At 37.5% G+C, this 14296-nt stretch overlaps 3 protein-coding genes across 3 annotated transcripts; 2 read left to right on the top strand and 1 right to left on the bottom strand.

Moving 5' to 3' along the window:
• Nucleotides 1-4371: 4371 nt before the first annotated feature.
• On the top strand, nt 4372-6244 carry LOC137740909 (two-pore potassium channel 3-like). The gene is made up of 2 exons (XM_068480713.2): nt 4372-5559; nt 5875-6244. Exons 1-2 carry the CDS (start codon nt 4505-4507, stop codon nt 6020-6022), a joined length of 1203 nt encoding a protein of 400 aa, XP_068336814.1. The 5' UTR covers nt 4372-4504; the 3' UTR covers nt 6023-6244.
• A 3526-nt stretch (nt 6245-9770) lies between these two features.
• LOC137740509 (uncharacterized) lies at nt 9771-10489 on the top strand. The gene is made up of 3 exons (XM_088699620.1): nt 9771-9819; nt 9904-10022; nt 10118-10489. Exons 1-3 carry the CDS (start codon nt 9786-9788, stop codon nt 10394-10396), a joined length of 432 nt encoding a protein of 143 aa, XP_088555746.1. The 5' UTR covers nt 9771-9785; the 3' UTR covers nt 10397-10489.
• A 354-nt stretch (nt 10490-10843) lies between these two features.
• Nucleotides 10844-13535, bottom strand: LOC137740508 (uncharacterized; the record flags this gene model as incomplete). The annotated part of the gene is made up of 4 exons (XM_088700646.1): nt 10844-11626; nt 11733-12196; nt 12754-12953; nt 13394-13535. Coding segments are annotated over 4 exons (837 nt in total), but the record flags the coding sequence as incomplete, so codon positions are not given.
• Nucleotides 13536-14296: the final 761 nt, after the last annotated feature.

Raw genomic sequence — 14296 nt, 5'->3', positions numbered from 1 at the left:
CTCGTTTCTTTTTCTTAGCCTCAGAATTTAGTTAATCAAAACGAAATCAGTTGGCAGAAACAATTTGTGGAATGCAGAGGCCCAAAGTATATGGAATGTGAAATGTAATTTGAATTTCACTCGTTATAGTAGGTAAATATTTTTCTCCTTAATGTTTTTTTAACAATGTGCGAATGTGAGCATCGAAACCCCAAAAATCCTTTAACCGTTAACAATTTTCTTGAATCAGATATTACAGGAAAAAATTAAATTGGGAAGTGAAAAGAATCGCTCAAATTGAAGATTGGTCTCTTGAGAGTAGACGAATGTTTGGAAATAATTATTTTTTATTCTCCCAAAAAACTTATTAGAAAAACGTTTTTACATGAAAAAAACATTGTGATATATAAATTTACATAATTATATAAAATACTTATCAAAATTAGTTTATCTGTATTAAATCCAAAATATATAGTTCTTGTCAAATAATTCTTAAACAGATAAAATAGTTTATAGTTACTTTCTATAGAAGGACACTTTGGATTTTATGGTATTCAGATGGGAATGAGGATTCTTTCCGGATCGTCTTTGTGATGATCCAAATGATTTTTTAATCATGTTCGTTCATCGTAAATCATACGGTTTTCGTCAAATACTATTTATATTCAATTTTAAATAAAAAATTTAAAATAATTTGTAATCGTCCGATGTATGATAAATGGACTCGATTAAAGGATGACAGAATCCTCACAAAGAAGATCCGGAGAGGATCCTGATTCTTCAGATGGGGACGGTCGCAACCTCAAATGCAGAGCACTGTCCCCCCATGGTTGCAGGTTTTCATACAAACTCAAATGCTCAATTTGTCATTGATCCCTTGCAACCTCACAAATAACTTTCGTTAGCTCAAATATTTTATCCCTACGAGAAATTCATTTCACTATGCATACAGTGGAAACGTAATTTGAACTAGGAGAATTAATTTGTAGCATAAATTTGTGAACAACCAACGAATATTGCAACATTGATATATTGCAACATTGATGTTTTGCTTTGTATAATAAATGTTCCTCACAATATATGTCATATTGTTGGTAAGAATTTTCTGACATAGTTATGGGTAAGTTCGGACACATTATGCTCGGATAAATATTTATGAGTCGTATCAAGTCGGCGTTGTCTATTATGAGGTGCACTGAAGTGGCTACATGAATCGTATCAAGAAGGATCGCCAAGTGCATTTGCTCTGTTTTTGGCCATTTATGTCTTGTTAGGGGTTGTGCTGAAATTAGAAAAGTAGAGCATTAACCAGATGTTTCAGCAAGAATCTGAGTCTCGCACAGGTACGAAAAACTGTTCCGAGAACCAACCCAACTACTGCGGGTAGACTGCCGGAAAGTGTTGCAGGTTATGTTCTCATCAGCTAAACAAAAAATATGCAAGTTATATGCTACGCTTTATTCACCGAGTAAGTGCATTTACTAGTACAAGAGGGTTCCTCGTGACATGTTTTTGTTGGTCTATTTGTTTGGGGCAAGCAGTGTTCTTGGCAGCTGAACCAATTTCCTTTTCTCTCAATTTTTCTTATTTCCTCCACAACCCCTAATTTTTTCCCTAGTTGTTTCCTCCATCCCCAGTTTTTTTTCCTGACACCCATTACCCTCATCCCTTCGCTCTTCCCACCCCTCTTTCATTTACTCTCCCCATCCCCAAATTTAAAAATCCAAACAAATAAATAACGAAATTTTAGACAAGAGAAGCTTACCAGAGGAAGGAGGGAAGGCGACGGCGGTGTCTGTAGCGCTGAGACTGACGGAGAGAGAGGAAAAGGAGGAGGAGGAAGAGGTACAACGGCATGCAACATAGGAAGAGGGCATGCGAGAGGGCTTGCGAGAGAGAGTTTGAAAGTGTGAGAAAGGCAAGAGAAATGAGAAAGGAGAAAGGAGGGCAATGTTGGCAAATTGAAAAATTCATTAACAAAATTACTGTAGCTCTGTGTTTTTCACTATAAGCTACTTTTTGCAGCTTCCAGTTTTTGGGTTTTTTTTTCATCTGAAACTTTGAAATAAAACTGGTTTGTGGTGTTTACTAAACACCAAAAACTCTCCCATTTTTTTTAAAAATCACCTCAACCCCAAACCATACCTTAATTTGAAGTTGTATGTGGACCTGTTTGTTGTTTGTTGGGTAACAAGAGTTCTTCCATACAAAAAAGTATATTTGTCCTTCTAGTTTTTTATTTTTTAGTTTTTTAGTCAAAATGGTTCCTGAAATTTGCATAACTCATTACTTTGGTCTCTAAGATTTGAAATCAATAGAAGTGGTCATTGAATTTGTCAACTATTAATCATTTTGGTTATTCAATGAAAATTTAGATTAAATAAGGACCAAAATGACAAAAATACCTCAATTTAATAAACAATGGGCCAAATGATTTGACAAAAATTAAGGGTATTTTTGTTATTTTAGCCTTATTTAATGGAGATTTTTTATCCGAGCTCATTGTGAACCGCACAATTACACATTAATAAAATTGTTAAACTTCGTGTTACAAGGGGATCATGTAAGAACAAAATCTAAAATCATAAATTAGGATAAGGAGTACGATGTCCATAGGTCGATCACATCAGCTAATCACCCCATGATCCCAGAATACTAAATGAAGTAAATCCAACAAATCAAACAACTACGCTCTTCACATATAGATCCAAAAGGGGCAGTACCCACTACAAAAGTTAAAATCACGCACTCTTCTTGTTGTTCGTAGGATATATCATATATTACATGGGCCTGCAGCATCTATTTTTCTACAATAAATACATCCATATCCACCAAATACAAGAGTTACTAAAATACAAAACCTTAATTAAATAAATGTGCAAATGCAACGAGCTTAAAACTCAGTTCATTAAAAGCACTTTTTTCCTGCAACAGTGTCTCGAGTTTAAATTTTCCTCTTTTTAATATCGCTTGTATAAGAATAATAATAATATGTAATTAAATTTCATGAGAAAAAAGAATTAACATAAATTAATGACTCACACTCCATGCTGGTGACTGGATCATGAGTTTGACACTCCAACAGTCAATTTCCATCAAGTTCTGGGTTCTTCTAAAAGGATAATTGAAAAGGATTGAGTTGTAAATGTGGTGGAAATATATTAATCAAATGCATAAGTAATATAAAAAACCAATATATCAATACTTATGTTGGTCAACTCAATATGCGTTTGAAATTATTTCTATAAAAAGCACATTTGTAAGAAGTGCTTTTGTTATAAGCATGTTAAAATTTTTGTTAAACATCCAAGTGCTTTCTAAAAAAAAATACTTACCTAACCCAAAGCACACTTAAGTTTTTTTACCGAATGTAGTTAAAAATGTTTTTGATTGTCAAAAAATGCTTATAACCCTACCAAAGAGGCCTATATACTTTGAGAAGTAGGCCAAATTTTGGGTTTGGTTTTTTAATTATTTTTGCCGCAAATTTTGAATTATTTGCCATCTATTTTAGCAAGAACAAGTAGACGTTAATTTATTAATTATACTATGCTAACTACTGCTTAATTGAATATAATAAACAATTATTTAATTTCAGGGCACCGTAGTACCTATTCTGCTATTCACAGGGTTCAAAAGTGATTGGGGGTTTGGGAAAGCTAAATTACAATTTGTATACCTCCATTAATACATTTAAAAGCTCTAAACCTAAAGAAAATTTTCAGCGCACCCGAAACATAATCAGCACACGTGTCATGATACCATTGGAGAAATATTTGTAAAAAAAAACTTTCTTCAATTGTATTATTACAACCCGTATTCCAAACCACTGAAACAATTGGACAACCTTGGTCAACTTTTGCTGTCGGATGGAGGGTAATGACAAACAGAAATGTGGAGCATTTCTCATTGATCTAATTTTATTTTAAGGGGTAAAGTTGGAATTAAAAAACTTTATCAGGGTTAGTTAAGTAATTTTCTAGATCAACGAGAGATTCTACTCCTATTACTAAAAATATATATCAATGTGAAAAATTAACTCAAATCATACAAATTAAATACTGTGACATTCAAGATTTTCTCTGAATCGAGAAACAACTACCTCACTATTGACCAAAGTACTATACTTGAACAGTAGTTGGACAACTCAGTTAACTTAGTAAATTTCTTGGTCAACAAGAGATTTTGCACTTGTCGACTGGGAACATTATATTAATGTGAATGTCGCACTCTCGCGATGAGCGCGATTAGATGATGAGTCACACTAACGTGTGTGGCCCTCAAATATACATAAGCTTCCCCAAGTTTGCGGAAAGTAGGAAAAGGATTCAACTTAGGTGAACAACCACTCAAACTCGAGCCAAAACCTTCACTTCATGCATGGATTGACTTGTAGTTGGAGTTCATTTTTTCTTTTATTTGTTTTTTATATCACTTTTCCGTAGAACAAACGAAACATATCGATAACACCAACAATATGAACCTTTAATTTCCTACAATATATGCAGACTCCCCAATCACCACGATGGACGAACCTTTACTTTCCAGGATTCAGACAGCACTTGGTGTCGGAGGTGACGATCAACAAGTAGAGTCTTCGAGCAGATCAACGGCCAGGACACCCAGAACACCGCGAAGAAGAAGCTACCCCTCAGGTTACCTTGATGTACTCAACTCCGATGTTATTGTCCCCATCATCACAACACCAAACTCCTCCTCCTACGCCAATCTCCTCGCGAACCTGAACAAGAACAAGCGGAGGCAGCTCAAGCACCGCTCCCACTCAGCTCCCTCGGTGTTCACTGACATCAAGGAGCTGATTCAAGACCCCGTCGATGATCCAAGACCTGCCCCTAAATCAACCCCTCTCATCGTTCGCCAGGCTTTCATCGGTGTCATTATCTATGTCATCATCGGCATTGTCATAATCTTGACAACCGGGGGTTTCAAGGGAGAAGTCACTTACAAGCCGGTTGATGCCTTGTACTTCATTGTGGTCACGCTCTGTACGATTGGCTATGGTGACATTGTTCCTGACACGACCGGTACCAAGCTCTTCACCTGTTTCTTCATCTTGGTCGGTTTTGGATTCATCGATATCCTGCTCAACGGTTTGGTGGTGTACATCTGCGACAGGCAAGAATCGGTGTTGTTGAGCACCATTGATGAGACGAAGTTCAACCACATGATTCAGACGTACATGATCGACAAAGAGAAAGGACGAATGAGGATAAGGATCAAGGTAGGGTTGGCACTGGGAGTGGTGATTGGTTGTATAGCTATAGGGACAATTGCAGTACATTTTCTCGAGAAGATAAGCTGGGTTGATAGTTTCTACCTCTCTGTTACTTCAGTCACAACTGTAGGTTATGGCGATTTCGGTTTCCAGACAATTGCAGGTAGGTGTTTTGCAATAATCTGGTTACTGGTTAGCACATTAGCTGTCGCTAGGGCTTTTCTGTACCTGACCGAGCTTAGAATCGACAAGCGGAATCGTCGAATCGCGAAATGGGTTCTTCAGAAGGAGATCACCCTCAGGGATTTGTTGGCAGCAGACCTGGATAATGATGGATGCATCAGGTACACCCCCTAATTTTGTTTTTCCCTAATTTTTCTCTAATTTGGAATTAAGCCAGTTTTTGATGAGTTTGCTTCTAGTAAAGTTTCCCCTAAATAGAGAAAGTGGAAAGCAACTTTGTTTGGCATCTTAAGGGTTTTTGTCAAGTTCCTAAAAACTCAAAACTTTTCCCAATATGCATTTATGTTAACAGACGTGGGTTGCACCAGTTGACTACGGCAGTGTGCCTGCCCCCTTCCCGTAGTTTAGAGTATCGTCCTGTAAACAAAATATGTATATACATGGTAAGTTTATACTTTCTATCTTCAATGCTGCAGCAAAGCGGAGTTCGTCATATACAAGCTTAAGGAGATGGGGAGAGTGGCAGAGAATGATATTCTGCAGATATGCAAGCAATTTGATTCTTTGGAACATAGCAACAATGACAAAATTACTCTTGTTGATCTAATGGGAAGCGACATGTGAGTGATTCCAATAAGGTTTCCCTCAATCGAAAGTCCGAGGCATCACACAGATCTTGCTACAGAAATTAACAGAAGCAAACTGTGAGAATTCCGAATTTTTACACTACATGTATATAGAACTAGGCATATGAATTTGATGTTTCACTACAGAGCAGAAAACTCAATTCAATTCTTTTGTAAATACTTTTGGTTTCGAATAAAAATGGAAACTTTGACGATCTCATTTCATTGTTTCTTTCTTTGGTTTCTGGAGTCATTTGACATATTATATCAGTCCCTATAGTTTTAGTGAAAGGTCATTTGCGTTCTCTGATCTATAAAGCTTATGAGTTCATCAGAGAGCATGCACTGCTCTACACACATTCAGATACGGACCATATACAGCCTGCTCATCTACAGGGTATGGAACGCGGTGGGAATGCAACTGTGTTTCGGGTTTTTCTTTTCTAAAGCAAACCAAACATTTTAAAGCTGAAGCAGGGGCATCAAAGGCAGCTAAAATTCATTCAATCCTCAAATCTTACAGGATGCTGGCTGAAGCAATGAAGTATCGGTTTATCGCTCTTTACAATCCTATGGCAAAATGCACTGCAGCATGCAAACATAAGTTCATAGCAGAAGGTGGAGCCAACAGATTTATGTAACACTTGGCCTACCCGGCAGTATGGACAAAGAGATTATCATGAGCCAATATCAGTCAAATGTTGATTAGTTTCTTTCTCCATTACACAATGTAAAATACTGTTTTACAATCTTTTTTTTAATCACGCAGTACAACTGTTTGATTAAAAAATGGGTGAAATATAGCCTATATAGGTAAACGTATGACAAAAAGCACGAAGGAAAAAGGAGGGATAATATGACATCTATTGATGACAACACGATAATCATATTATAAAGAACATAATGGACATAACTAGTTACCGTGAATAAGTGGTGTATCTTTTCCAATGTTTTAAAAAACTGGCCTCGGGGCGCGCCTAGGGCACCTTTGAGGCTGGGCGGTGAGGCTAACGCCTCTGTTTTGTTGGAATGGGCAAAAGGCTTTGCCGGAGACGCCTATGCGGCGGAGGCGCGCCTCAAGGCGTCTCAGGCGCCTTGTTTGCCCTTTTTTTTTTTTTTTTTTTAACCATCCAAACCCAAAACGACACCATTTGGGTAAGGGTTTTCAGTTTCAAAATACAGATTCCACTACCTTCGATTGTCCTCCCGAGTCCCTGCAGCTTTCTTCACCCTCTTCTCCCACACCAGAAATACATAGCCGCATCATCCCAGTTGATCGTCCTCTCCCAGTCGCCACGCCGTCATCGCCCTGCCGCCGTCACCCTAGCACCATCAACAAGCCCACAATCAAGTCCCCTATTTTAAAGGTTAGGGTTTCTGAAATTCTGAAAAAGCTAGGGATTTGACTTTTTGATTTTTGATTTTTTTTTTTTTTAACTGATGTGAAAGCTAGAGTTGGAAAGCAAAAAAACAGGGAGGAGTGGAGGTATAAGGGGAGGAGGCTAAAGGCTTTAGGGGATGGGAGAAGGATACGTAGGGCTGCTGGGCTGGGTTTTATAATGGTAGAATTGTAAGGCTGGGTAGGCAGAATTGTAGGGCTGGGTTTTACTAACCTGCTTTGTTGCTTGATCCCTTGTTGGATGATCCAACTGATTGGGCTGTATGTGCTGTGTACATAAAAATAATTGAAAAATTAGTCCCATGTTGGTATTGTACTATTGTTGGAAAACTTCAACTATATCTGTATATGATAGATACCCTTTTTTTTTTACTAATCAAGTTGTTTCTTCATGATTCTGTGGTGCATCTCTAGTATACCGTATGTGGCATGCCTCGTGTGAATTTTCCAAACAATTTTTGTTGGATGTCCATCTTCTCGAAGTGTTCTATTAAGCTTTTTATTGGATTGTTTTATCTCATTCAAAAAATTACTTTTGTAATTGTTCTTGATATATTTCATTAATTGTATGCATAAATTGAGTATGGTTAATTGGTCATCATAGTAATTGTTGCATAAATTAATAGATTGTTGGTTCATTAACTGTATGCATCAAATGTTTATTGTTTAGGCATTGAAAAATATGGCTTCTTCTTCTTCTAAGAAAGGTTTTGCTTGGCAATGGACAAAAGATTTGGATCTTGTCACCAAGCACTTCTATTGTGTTTTTTGTAACCACAAATGCACGGATTCAATTTCTAGATTCAAACATCACTCGGGTGGTGTAAGTTCGGGAGGAATGATAAGTTGTAAAAAAGTCCCACCCAATGTGAAGGACGAATGCTTTGCTAATGTTATGGGAACTAAAGAAAAGAGGAAAGCTAGCCATGAGTTGTGTCATGGTGGTGGAGAAGAAAGTGAAAGTGTCGATATGGGCACAACAAGGACACCATATGTAAGTAGTGGGAGTGTGAGTGCCACACATTCACAACAAACCGATTCTTTTCTACCACATAGGTCAAGGGGACCACTTGATAGGTATGTTACATCGGAAGCTCATCAAGCCACATTGAATACACCTTTCAAAAAAGAGGAAAGAAGACAAACATCCCGAGCACTTGTGCGATGGTTCTACACTAGTATCATTCCATTCAATGCGGCAAACAATGAACATTATGTTAATGAAATGAAATTGTTATCCAATTTTGGTCCCAGCTTTAATGCTCCTACAAGCCATGAATATAGAACTTGGATGCTCAAAGAAGAAGTTAAGGATGTACAAACTATGATGAATGAACATCAAAAGGCTTGGAAGAGATATGGATGCACTATTATGTCGAATGGATGGTCAGATGGCAAAAGTAAGTGTTTAATCAACTTTCTTGTCAATAGCTCGCAAGGTACTTGGTTCTTGAAATTGGTTGATGCACCCGCCTCTATTAAGAATGGAGATTTGTTGTATGGGTATTTGGATGATGTTAGTCAAGAAATTGGGGAGGAGAATGTGGTTCAAGTTATATCCGACAATGCTTCGAACTACAAGAATGTCGGGGCAAAACTTATGGAAAGGAAAGAGAAGGTGTGGTGGACTCCATGTGCGGCTCATTGCATTGATTTGATGCTAGAAGATATTTCTAAGATGGCATGGTTTGATGACACACTCAAACATGGTAGGTGTATTTCAAAGTATCTATATGGGCATCATTGGGTACTAGCTTTGATGAGAAAGTAGCAACAATTCCGAAATTTTTCGTCCGGCGGTCACTAGGTTTGCCACTTCTTTCCCTACACTATAAAGCTTACAAAAGCAAAAGGAAAATCTTGTTGCTTTGTTTGCCTCTCAAGAATGGTCGGAAAGTACCTATGCGAAATCTCGTGAAGCAAAGTTAGCTAAGCATCATGTGTTACATGATCGTGCATTTTGGGGTCGAGTTTCCTTTTGCATTAAGGGTGTTCTTCCTCTTGTTTGTGTTTTGAGAGAGGTTGATTCGGAGGAAAGACCTCCCATGGGTTTTATATATGAGTTGATGGATGCCGCAAAAGAGAAAATTGCAAGCAATCTTAACAAAGTGGAGAAAAAATTATGCCTATTTGGAGAAAGATAGATCGTAGATGGGACGATCAACTTCATCAACCACTACATGCGGCTGGCTATTGCTTAAACCCACAATTTCGATATGAGGAAAATTTCTCAGATACTAATGAAGTGCGAAATCGATTGTTTGCTTGCATGGATAGGATGCCTGGGAAAGGGAAAGAACGTGAAGAGGCCGATTGTCAATTGGATTTATATAATGATAAGCGTGGTCCATTTGCAGATTCTATGGCTATGCAAAATAGGAAAAAGCAAACACCAAGTAAGATTTAATTAGTCAATTGATAATATCTTTTTATCATTAACCCTTAAATTACTTACCCTACTAATATTGTTTTTCTTTTAGCGGCTTGGTGGGAGTGCTTTGGGCATAAAATATCCGAGTTAAGGAAGTTTGTTGTCCGAGTTCTAAGCCTTACTTGTAGTGCGTCGAGATGTGAGAGGAATTGGAGCACATTTTCAATGGTAAATAAATATATTATTAATTTATTAGTATCTTAAGTGTCATTTTTGCTTAAGATGATTAGACTTGAGTAATAATAGAATTGATTTATTTGCAGATTCATACAAAAAGAAGGAATAGGCTTGAACACAAAAGGCTTAATGCTTTAGCCTATGTCAAGTATAATTTGGCTTTACAACAGAGAAGTAAGAAAATGAGGGAGAAGTATGATCCTATTGTTGTGGAAGAAATTGCCTCCGATGATGAATGGATAACGGAGATAGAAGATCCCGTTCTTCCTGAATATCCTACATGGCTTGAAGATGAGTTATTGTATAATGTTGAGGCCGTAAGGAATGTGCCACCCCCGGTTTATGAAGGTGGCCCATACATTTGAGAGCCTAGAGAGTCTTCTCCTCCTCCTCTTCGTGAGCCTACTCCTCCTCCTCATGAGCCCACTCTTCCTCCTCGTGAACCTACTCCTCCTCGTGAGCCTACTCAACCTCGGGGTCCTATTATATACAAAAGAAAATGGGGTAATGAAGAATCCTCAAGTCGAAGAAATGTGGAGTATGATTCGGAAGAATCTTTTGATGAATTGATGACATACCCTACAAGTTCATCTAGAGTTGGCAATGAAGAGGATGATGCCTTTTATTTAGAATTAGATGAAGAGGATTTGGATGATTGATTGATATCTTTGTTTGTATTTTGATTTCTATGAAGAGGATGTGGATGAATGATTGTTTTCTTTGTTTGTATTACCTTTTGAATGATGAATTTGGATAATATTACCTTTGAATGATGAATTTAGATGATATTATCTTTTGAATGACTATGGATTTGAATGAAAAATTGAGAATGAATGTTTATTTTACATAGTATTATTTTTATACAATTATATGTATAATATATAAAACATATATATATATATATATAAATAAATAAATAAATCCCATGAGGCTTCGCCTCACGCTTCCCGCCTTGGCCGGGCTTCGCCTTGGACGCTCGCCCACACCTCACGCTTTTAATACATTGATCTTTTCACACCAAAGCGAAGATACATTCCTAGATTGAACAGGTGCAAGCTACAGCCGAAACTTTAAATCTCGCCTGTCTCTTTGCATCGTATGGGGACGTTTGCTGTTAACTGTTCAGAGAAACAAATGATGGACATGTTATCACCAAGGAGCAAAACCAGTAACATAAAACTGAACCCCAAACTATTCCATTAATAATCAGGTTCAGGGATGAGAACTTCCAAACGCCTAAATCACCAAGAAAACTTGACAAAACATGCTATAGCTCGAACTTCCAAAACTTGGTGATTTAGGCCTTTGGAAGTTCCAAAACTTGCATCAAATTCAGACACAGTCCTTGCTAGTTTTCATGCTATAAACAATTACTGCAGTTCTGAAAAGATGGCTCGAGAAAACCAGGAACATCTATGAATTAGTTATTCACACGTAATTTATACGAACTCCACCTTCTAGTTTAAACAACTTTACTGCCAAAAACAGATTCGGAAGTGTTAGATTCTCATGCATAAAATGCAACCCTTGCCACATTTAGAGATTGAATACAACAACCGAAGCTTTATCTGATCTCCACATTTGCCATCTTGATACTTGAAGTTATCAATGAGCATATTCAGATAGAGATATGATTGTTAAGTCTTGTAAGGGGGACAATCGAAAAACTACACCAACCTTTGAGTTCACTAATGTGCATACCTCTGTCTAACGCCAGAGACAGTATCAAGAAGTTCCATCGTTTTTTGCACCTTAAATTTTTTTGATTTCTCCTGGCTGTCCACAACCAAGGTTGAGATTCTCAAAATAGTGATAAGTTCAGCTTCAGTTTTGTTAAGTTGGTAATCCAGATGTTCTAAGAAACTCTCGAAAGAGGTTATTCCCTTCAAGCTACTAATTGTCTCATCTTCATTCCAAGCTCCCTTATTTAAACGTTCTCGAAGGTCCTCCCCTTCTGGCTCAACAGGTGAGCCTTCTTGGTTGTCTTTAGGAAGCGGCATTTCTTTATTGAGATCATTTGGGACAAATTCTTTGCTCTCCTTCAAATCTTCTGCAACTTCCGCCGTTGGTGAAACAATTCGAACAGGACTAAAAGCATCTTCTCTGACAAGTCCAAGATCCAAAGAAACATTCCCGATTAGCTGCCTTTCTTTCAGAGAAATCTCCTGAAACCAAATTTGTCGTCTTCTGATCATATTATCGCTGAAAGGTAAAGATCTTGAATAAGTTACAGTAAGGGAACAAAGATTGGAATAAGAACATTAAGAAAAAGTATATCTTACTAGTGGTTGCTATTTTTCCAGTTGTAACATTACGAGGAAGGAGGTTATGAATTTGGGACCTCCATTTCAAAGATGTGTGTGGCTATCAACTGAGCCTTACCCTGACCTCCTTTCTAAAGGCTCGACTGAGCTAAGATAGCGTATAATATCTTCTCTTATGCAGTCATCATTAAGTTTTGACTACAATTTTGCAGACAATCCATAACCACATCTGGAAAAGTTGAAAACATGGCAGCTTGAAACATCATAAACCAATTACGGACCTTTTTCAATTCGGTAAACAACCACTAATTTTGGTGATAGTCGATTTTTGTCAATGGAAACATAATGGATTAGTGGAATTCCATCTTAAACTGCATTATTAAAAACAATGGTTTAATCCAGTATTCCTCCACTTACACTGGAAAATCTCGTCCATAATTATTAACAGTTTATTTTACCTCATTAAGCTTTGTGGAAAGCTCATCGAGCAACTCTATGCGGTGATTTGACTTCTCCAATGCTTCCATGATCTTTTTCTTCTGCAAGAGCAGCTCCCTTGCATCGTCTTCCTTCCCGGTTTGGACATTAATTGCTGCTTGCGGTTTCAGCTTCTCGGCTGCCTCTGACAGCCGCAAAAGCCTCAATCTTGCATTGTTTGCTAAGCCAACAACCATGAAATGTTCTTAAAATTACGTCACGTAGTTTGTTCTAAAGTGCAGAAATTCACCAAAACAGTAACAGCCGAGAAAACAGACAATTTAACTCAACCCATCAAACTATTGGATTGAAATTCATCAACCACTTCTTGGTGCAGAAAATCTAAAGATCACATTAAAAAATGTGTAATTTTGTAAACGAAAGAAGCTTTCATACAAATTAATTATCTAGCAAAAAAGCTTATAACAACAAAAGAAACAAACAAGGCGGGAACTTGCAATAAATTGAACATAAAAAATGTAGTCTTTCAATGAAAAAGGAAAATGGGTAATCTCCAATGCATATAAAATATTATGAAAGAGAGGAAAGCAGGTGTATTGTTTATATATATATATATATATGTATGTATGTATGTATGTATGTATGTATGTATGTATATACCTTTGGCTCTGGCGATCTCAGCCTCAGAGTGGAGCTGACCGAGCTGGGCACGTAGCTCCTCTGTGTTGACGTTGGAAGCCAAGCACATGGGCGTCCTCCATGAAGCTCTCCGACGAACAACCATGGCTGTTCCACCACCACTTCACTGTATCATCTCTCTCTCTCTCTCTCTCTCTCTCGTCTGTCCGGACGAATGGGGGTTCCACCATGGATGAGGCCCATAGCTTATGGTCTAGAAGGTTGAAGCCTATTTTCGAATGACCCAAAGAAGACCTCTCTTTGAAATGGGCTTTGAGATTGTATATTACTTTTAAGGCCTCGTTTGATTTGGATTGAGTTTTGATAATTCACTCGATTCAGAAAGAATGGTACACCTAGCTTCCTCAACCTGATCAAATCGATTGCGTGTTGAATGGGCAAATGGATCATAACTTTTATAACTTATAAAAGTTGACGTGAGAATGTGAGGACAAAATCACACATCGGTGAGACCAAACTATGTAAGGATTTATAAGAGGTTGAACTATTTTTCATATTGTCAATTGGTTTTATAGTTAAACCTTAATTTTTTTCATGTCATGAAAGCAGGTTGGACATGTGTGAAGTCTAACGACCACACGTGCTCCACATCACTCCATTTGTGTTGTCCACGTGTTCGGCTTGAAAATTTGCCACACGTGAGATGACATATGAGAATGTTAGGACAAAGTATGGCTATGTTGGGCCACTCCCCATGTTGCAAATTAGTTTTTATGATGAAACCCCCACTTCCTTCAGTTGAAAATAATAAGGTTTTCTTAGTTGTTTTTCGGATTTACCTCATTAAAAAAATTTCTAGATCAGTCCCTGTATACATATCATTGCATTCTTTGCGGCAAAAATTCTAATTTTAATTTTCTTCTC

Source organism: Pyrus communis, chromosome 9 (assembly GCF_041283825.1).
Source record: "Pyrus communis isolate YQ-2024b chromosome 9, ASM4128382v1, whole genome shotgun sequence".
Lineage (NCBI taxonomy): Eukaryota > Viridiplantae > Streptophyta > Magnoliopsida > Rosales > Rosaceae > Pyrus > Pyrus communis.
The sequence above is the reverse complement of the archived record's forward strand: the minus strand, read 5'-3'. Positions and strand labels throughout refer to the sequence as shown.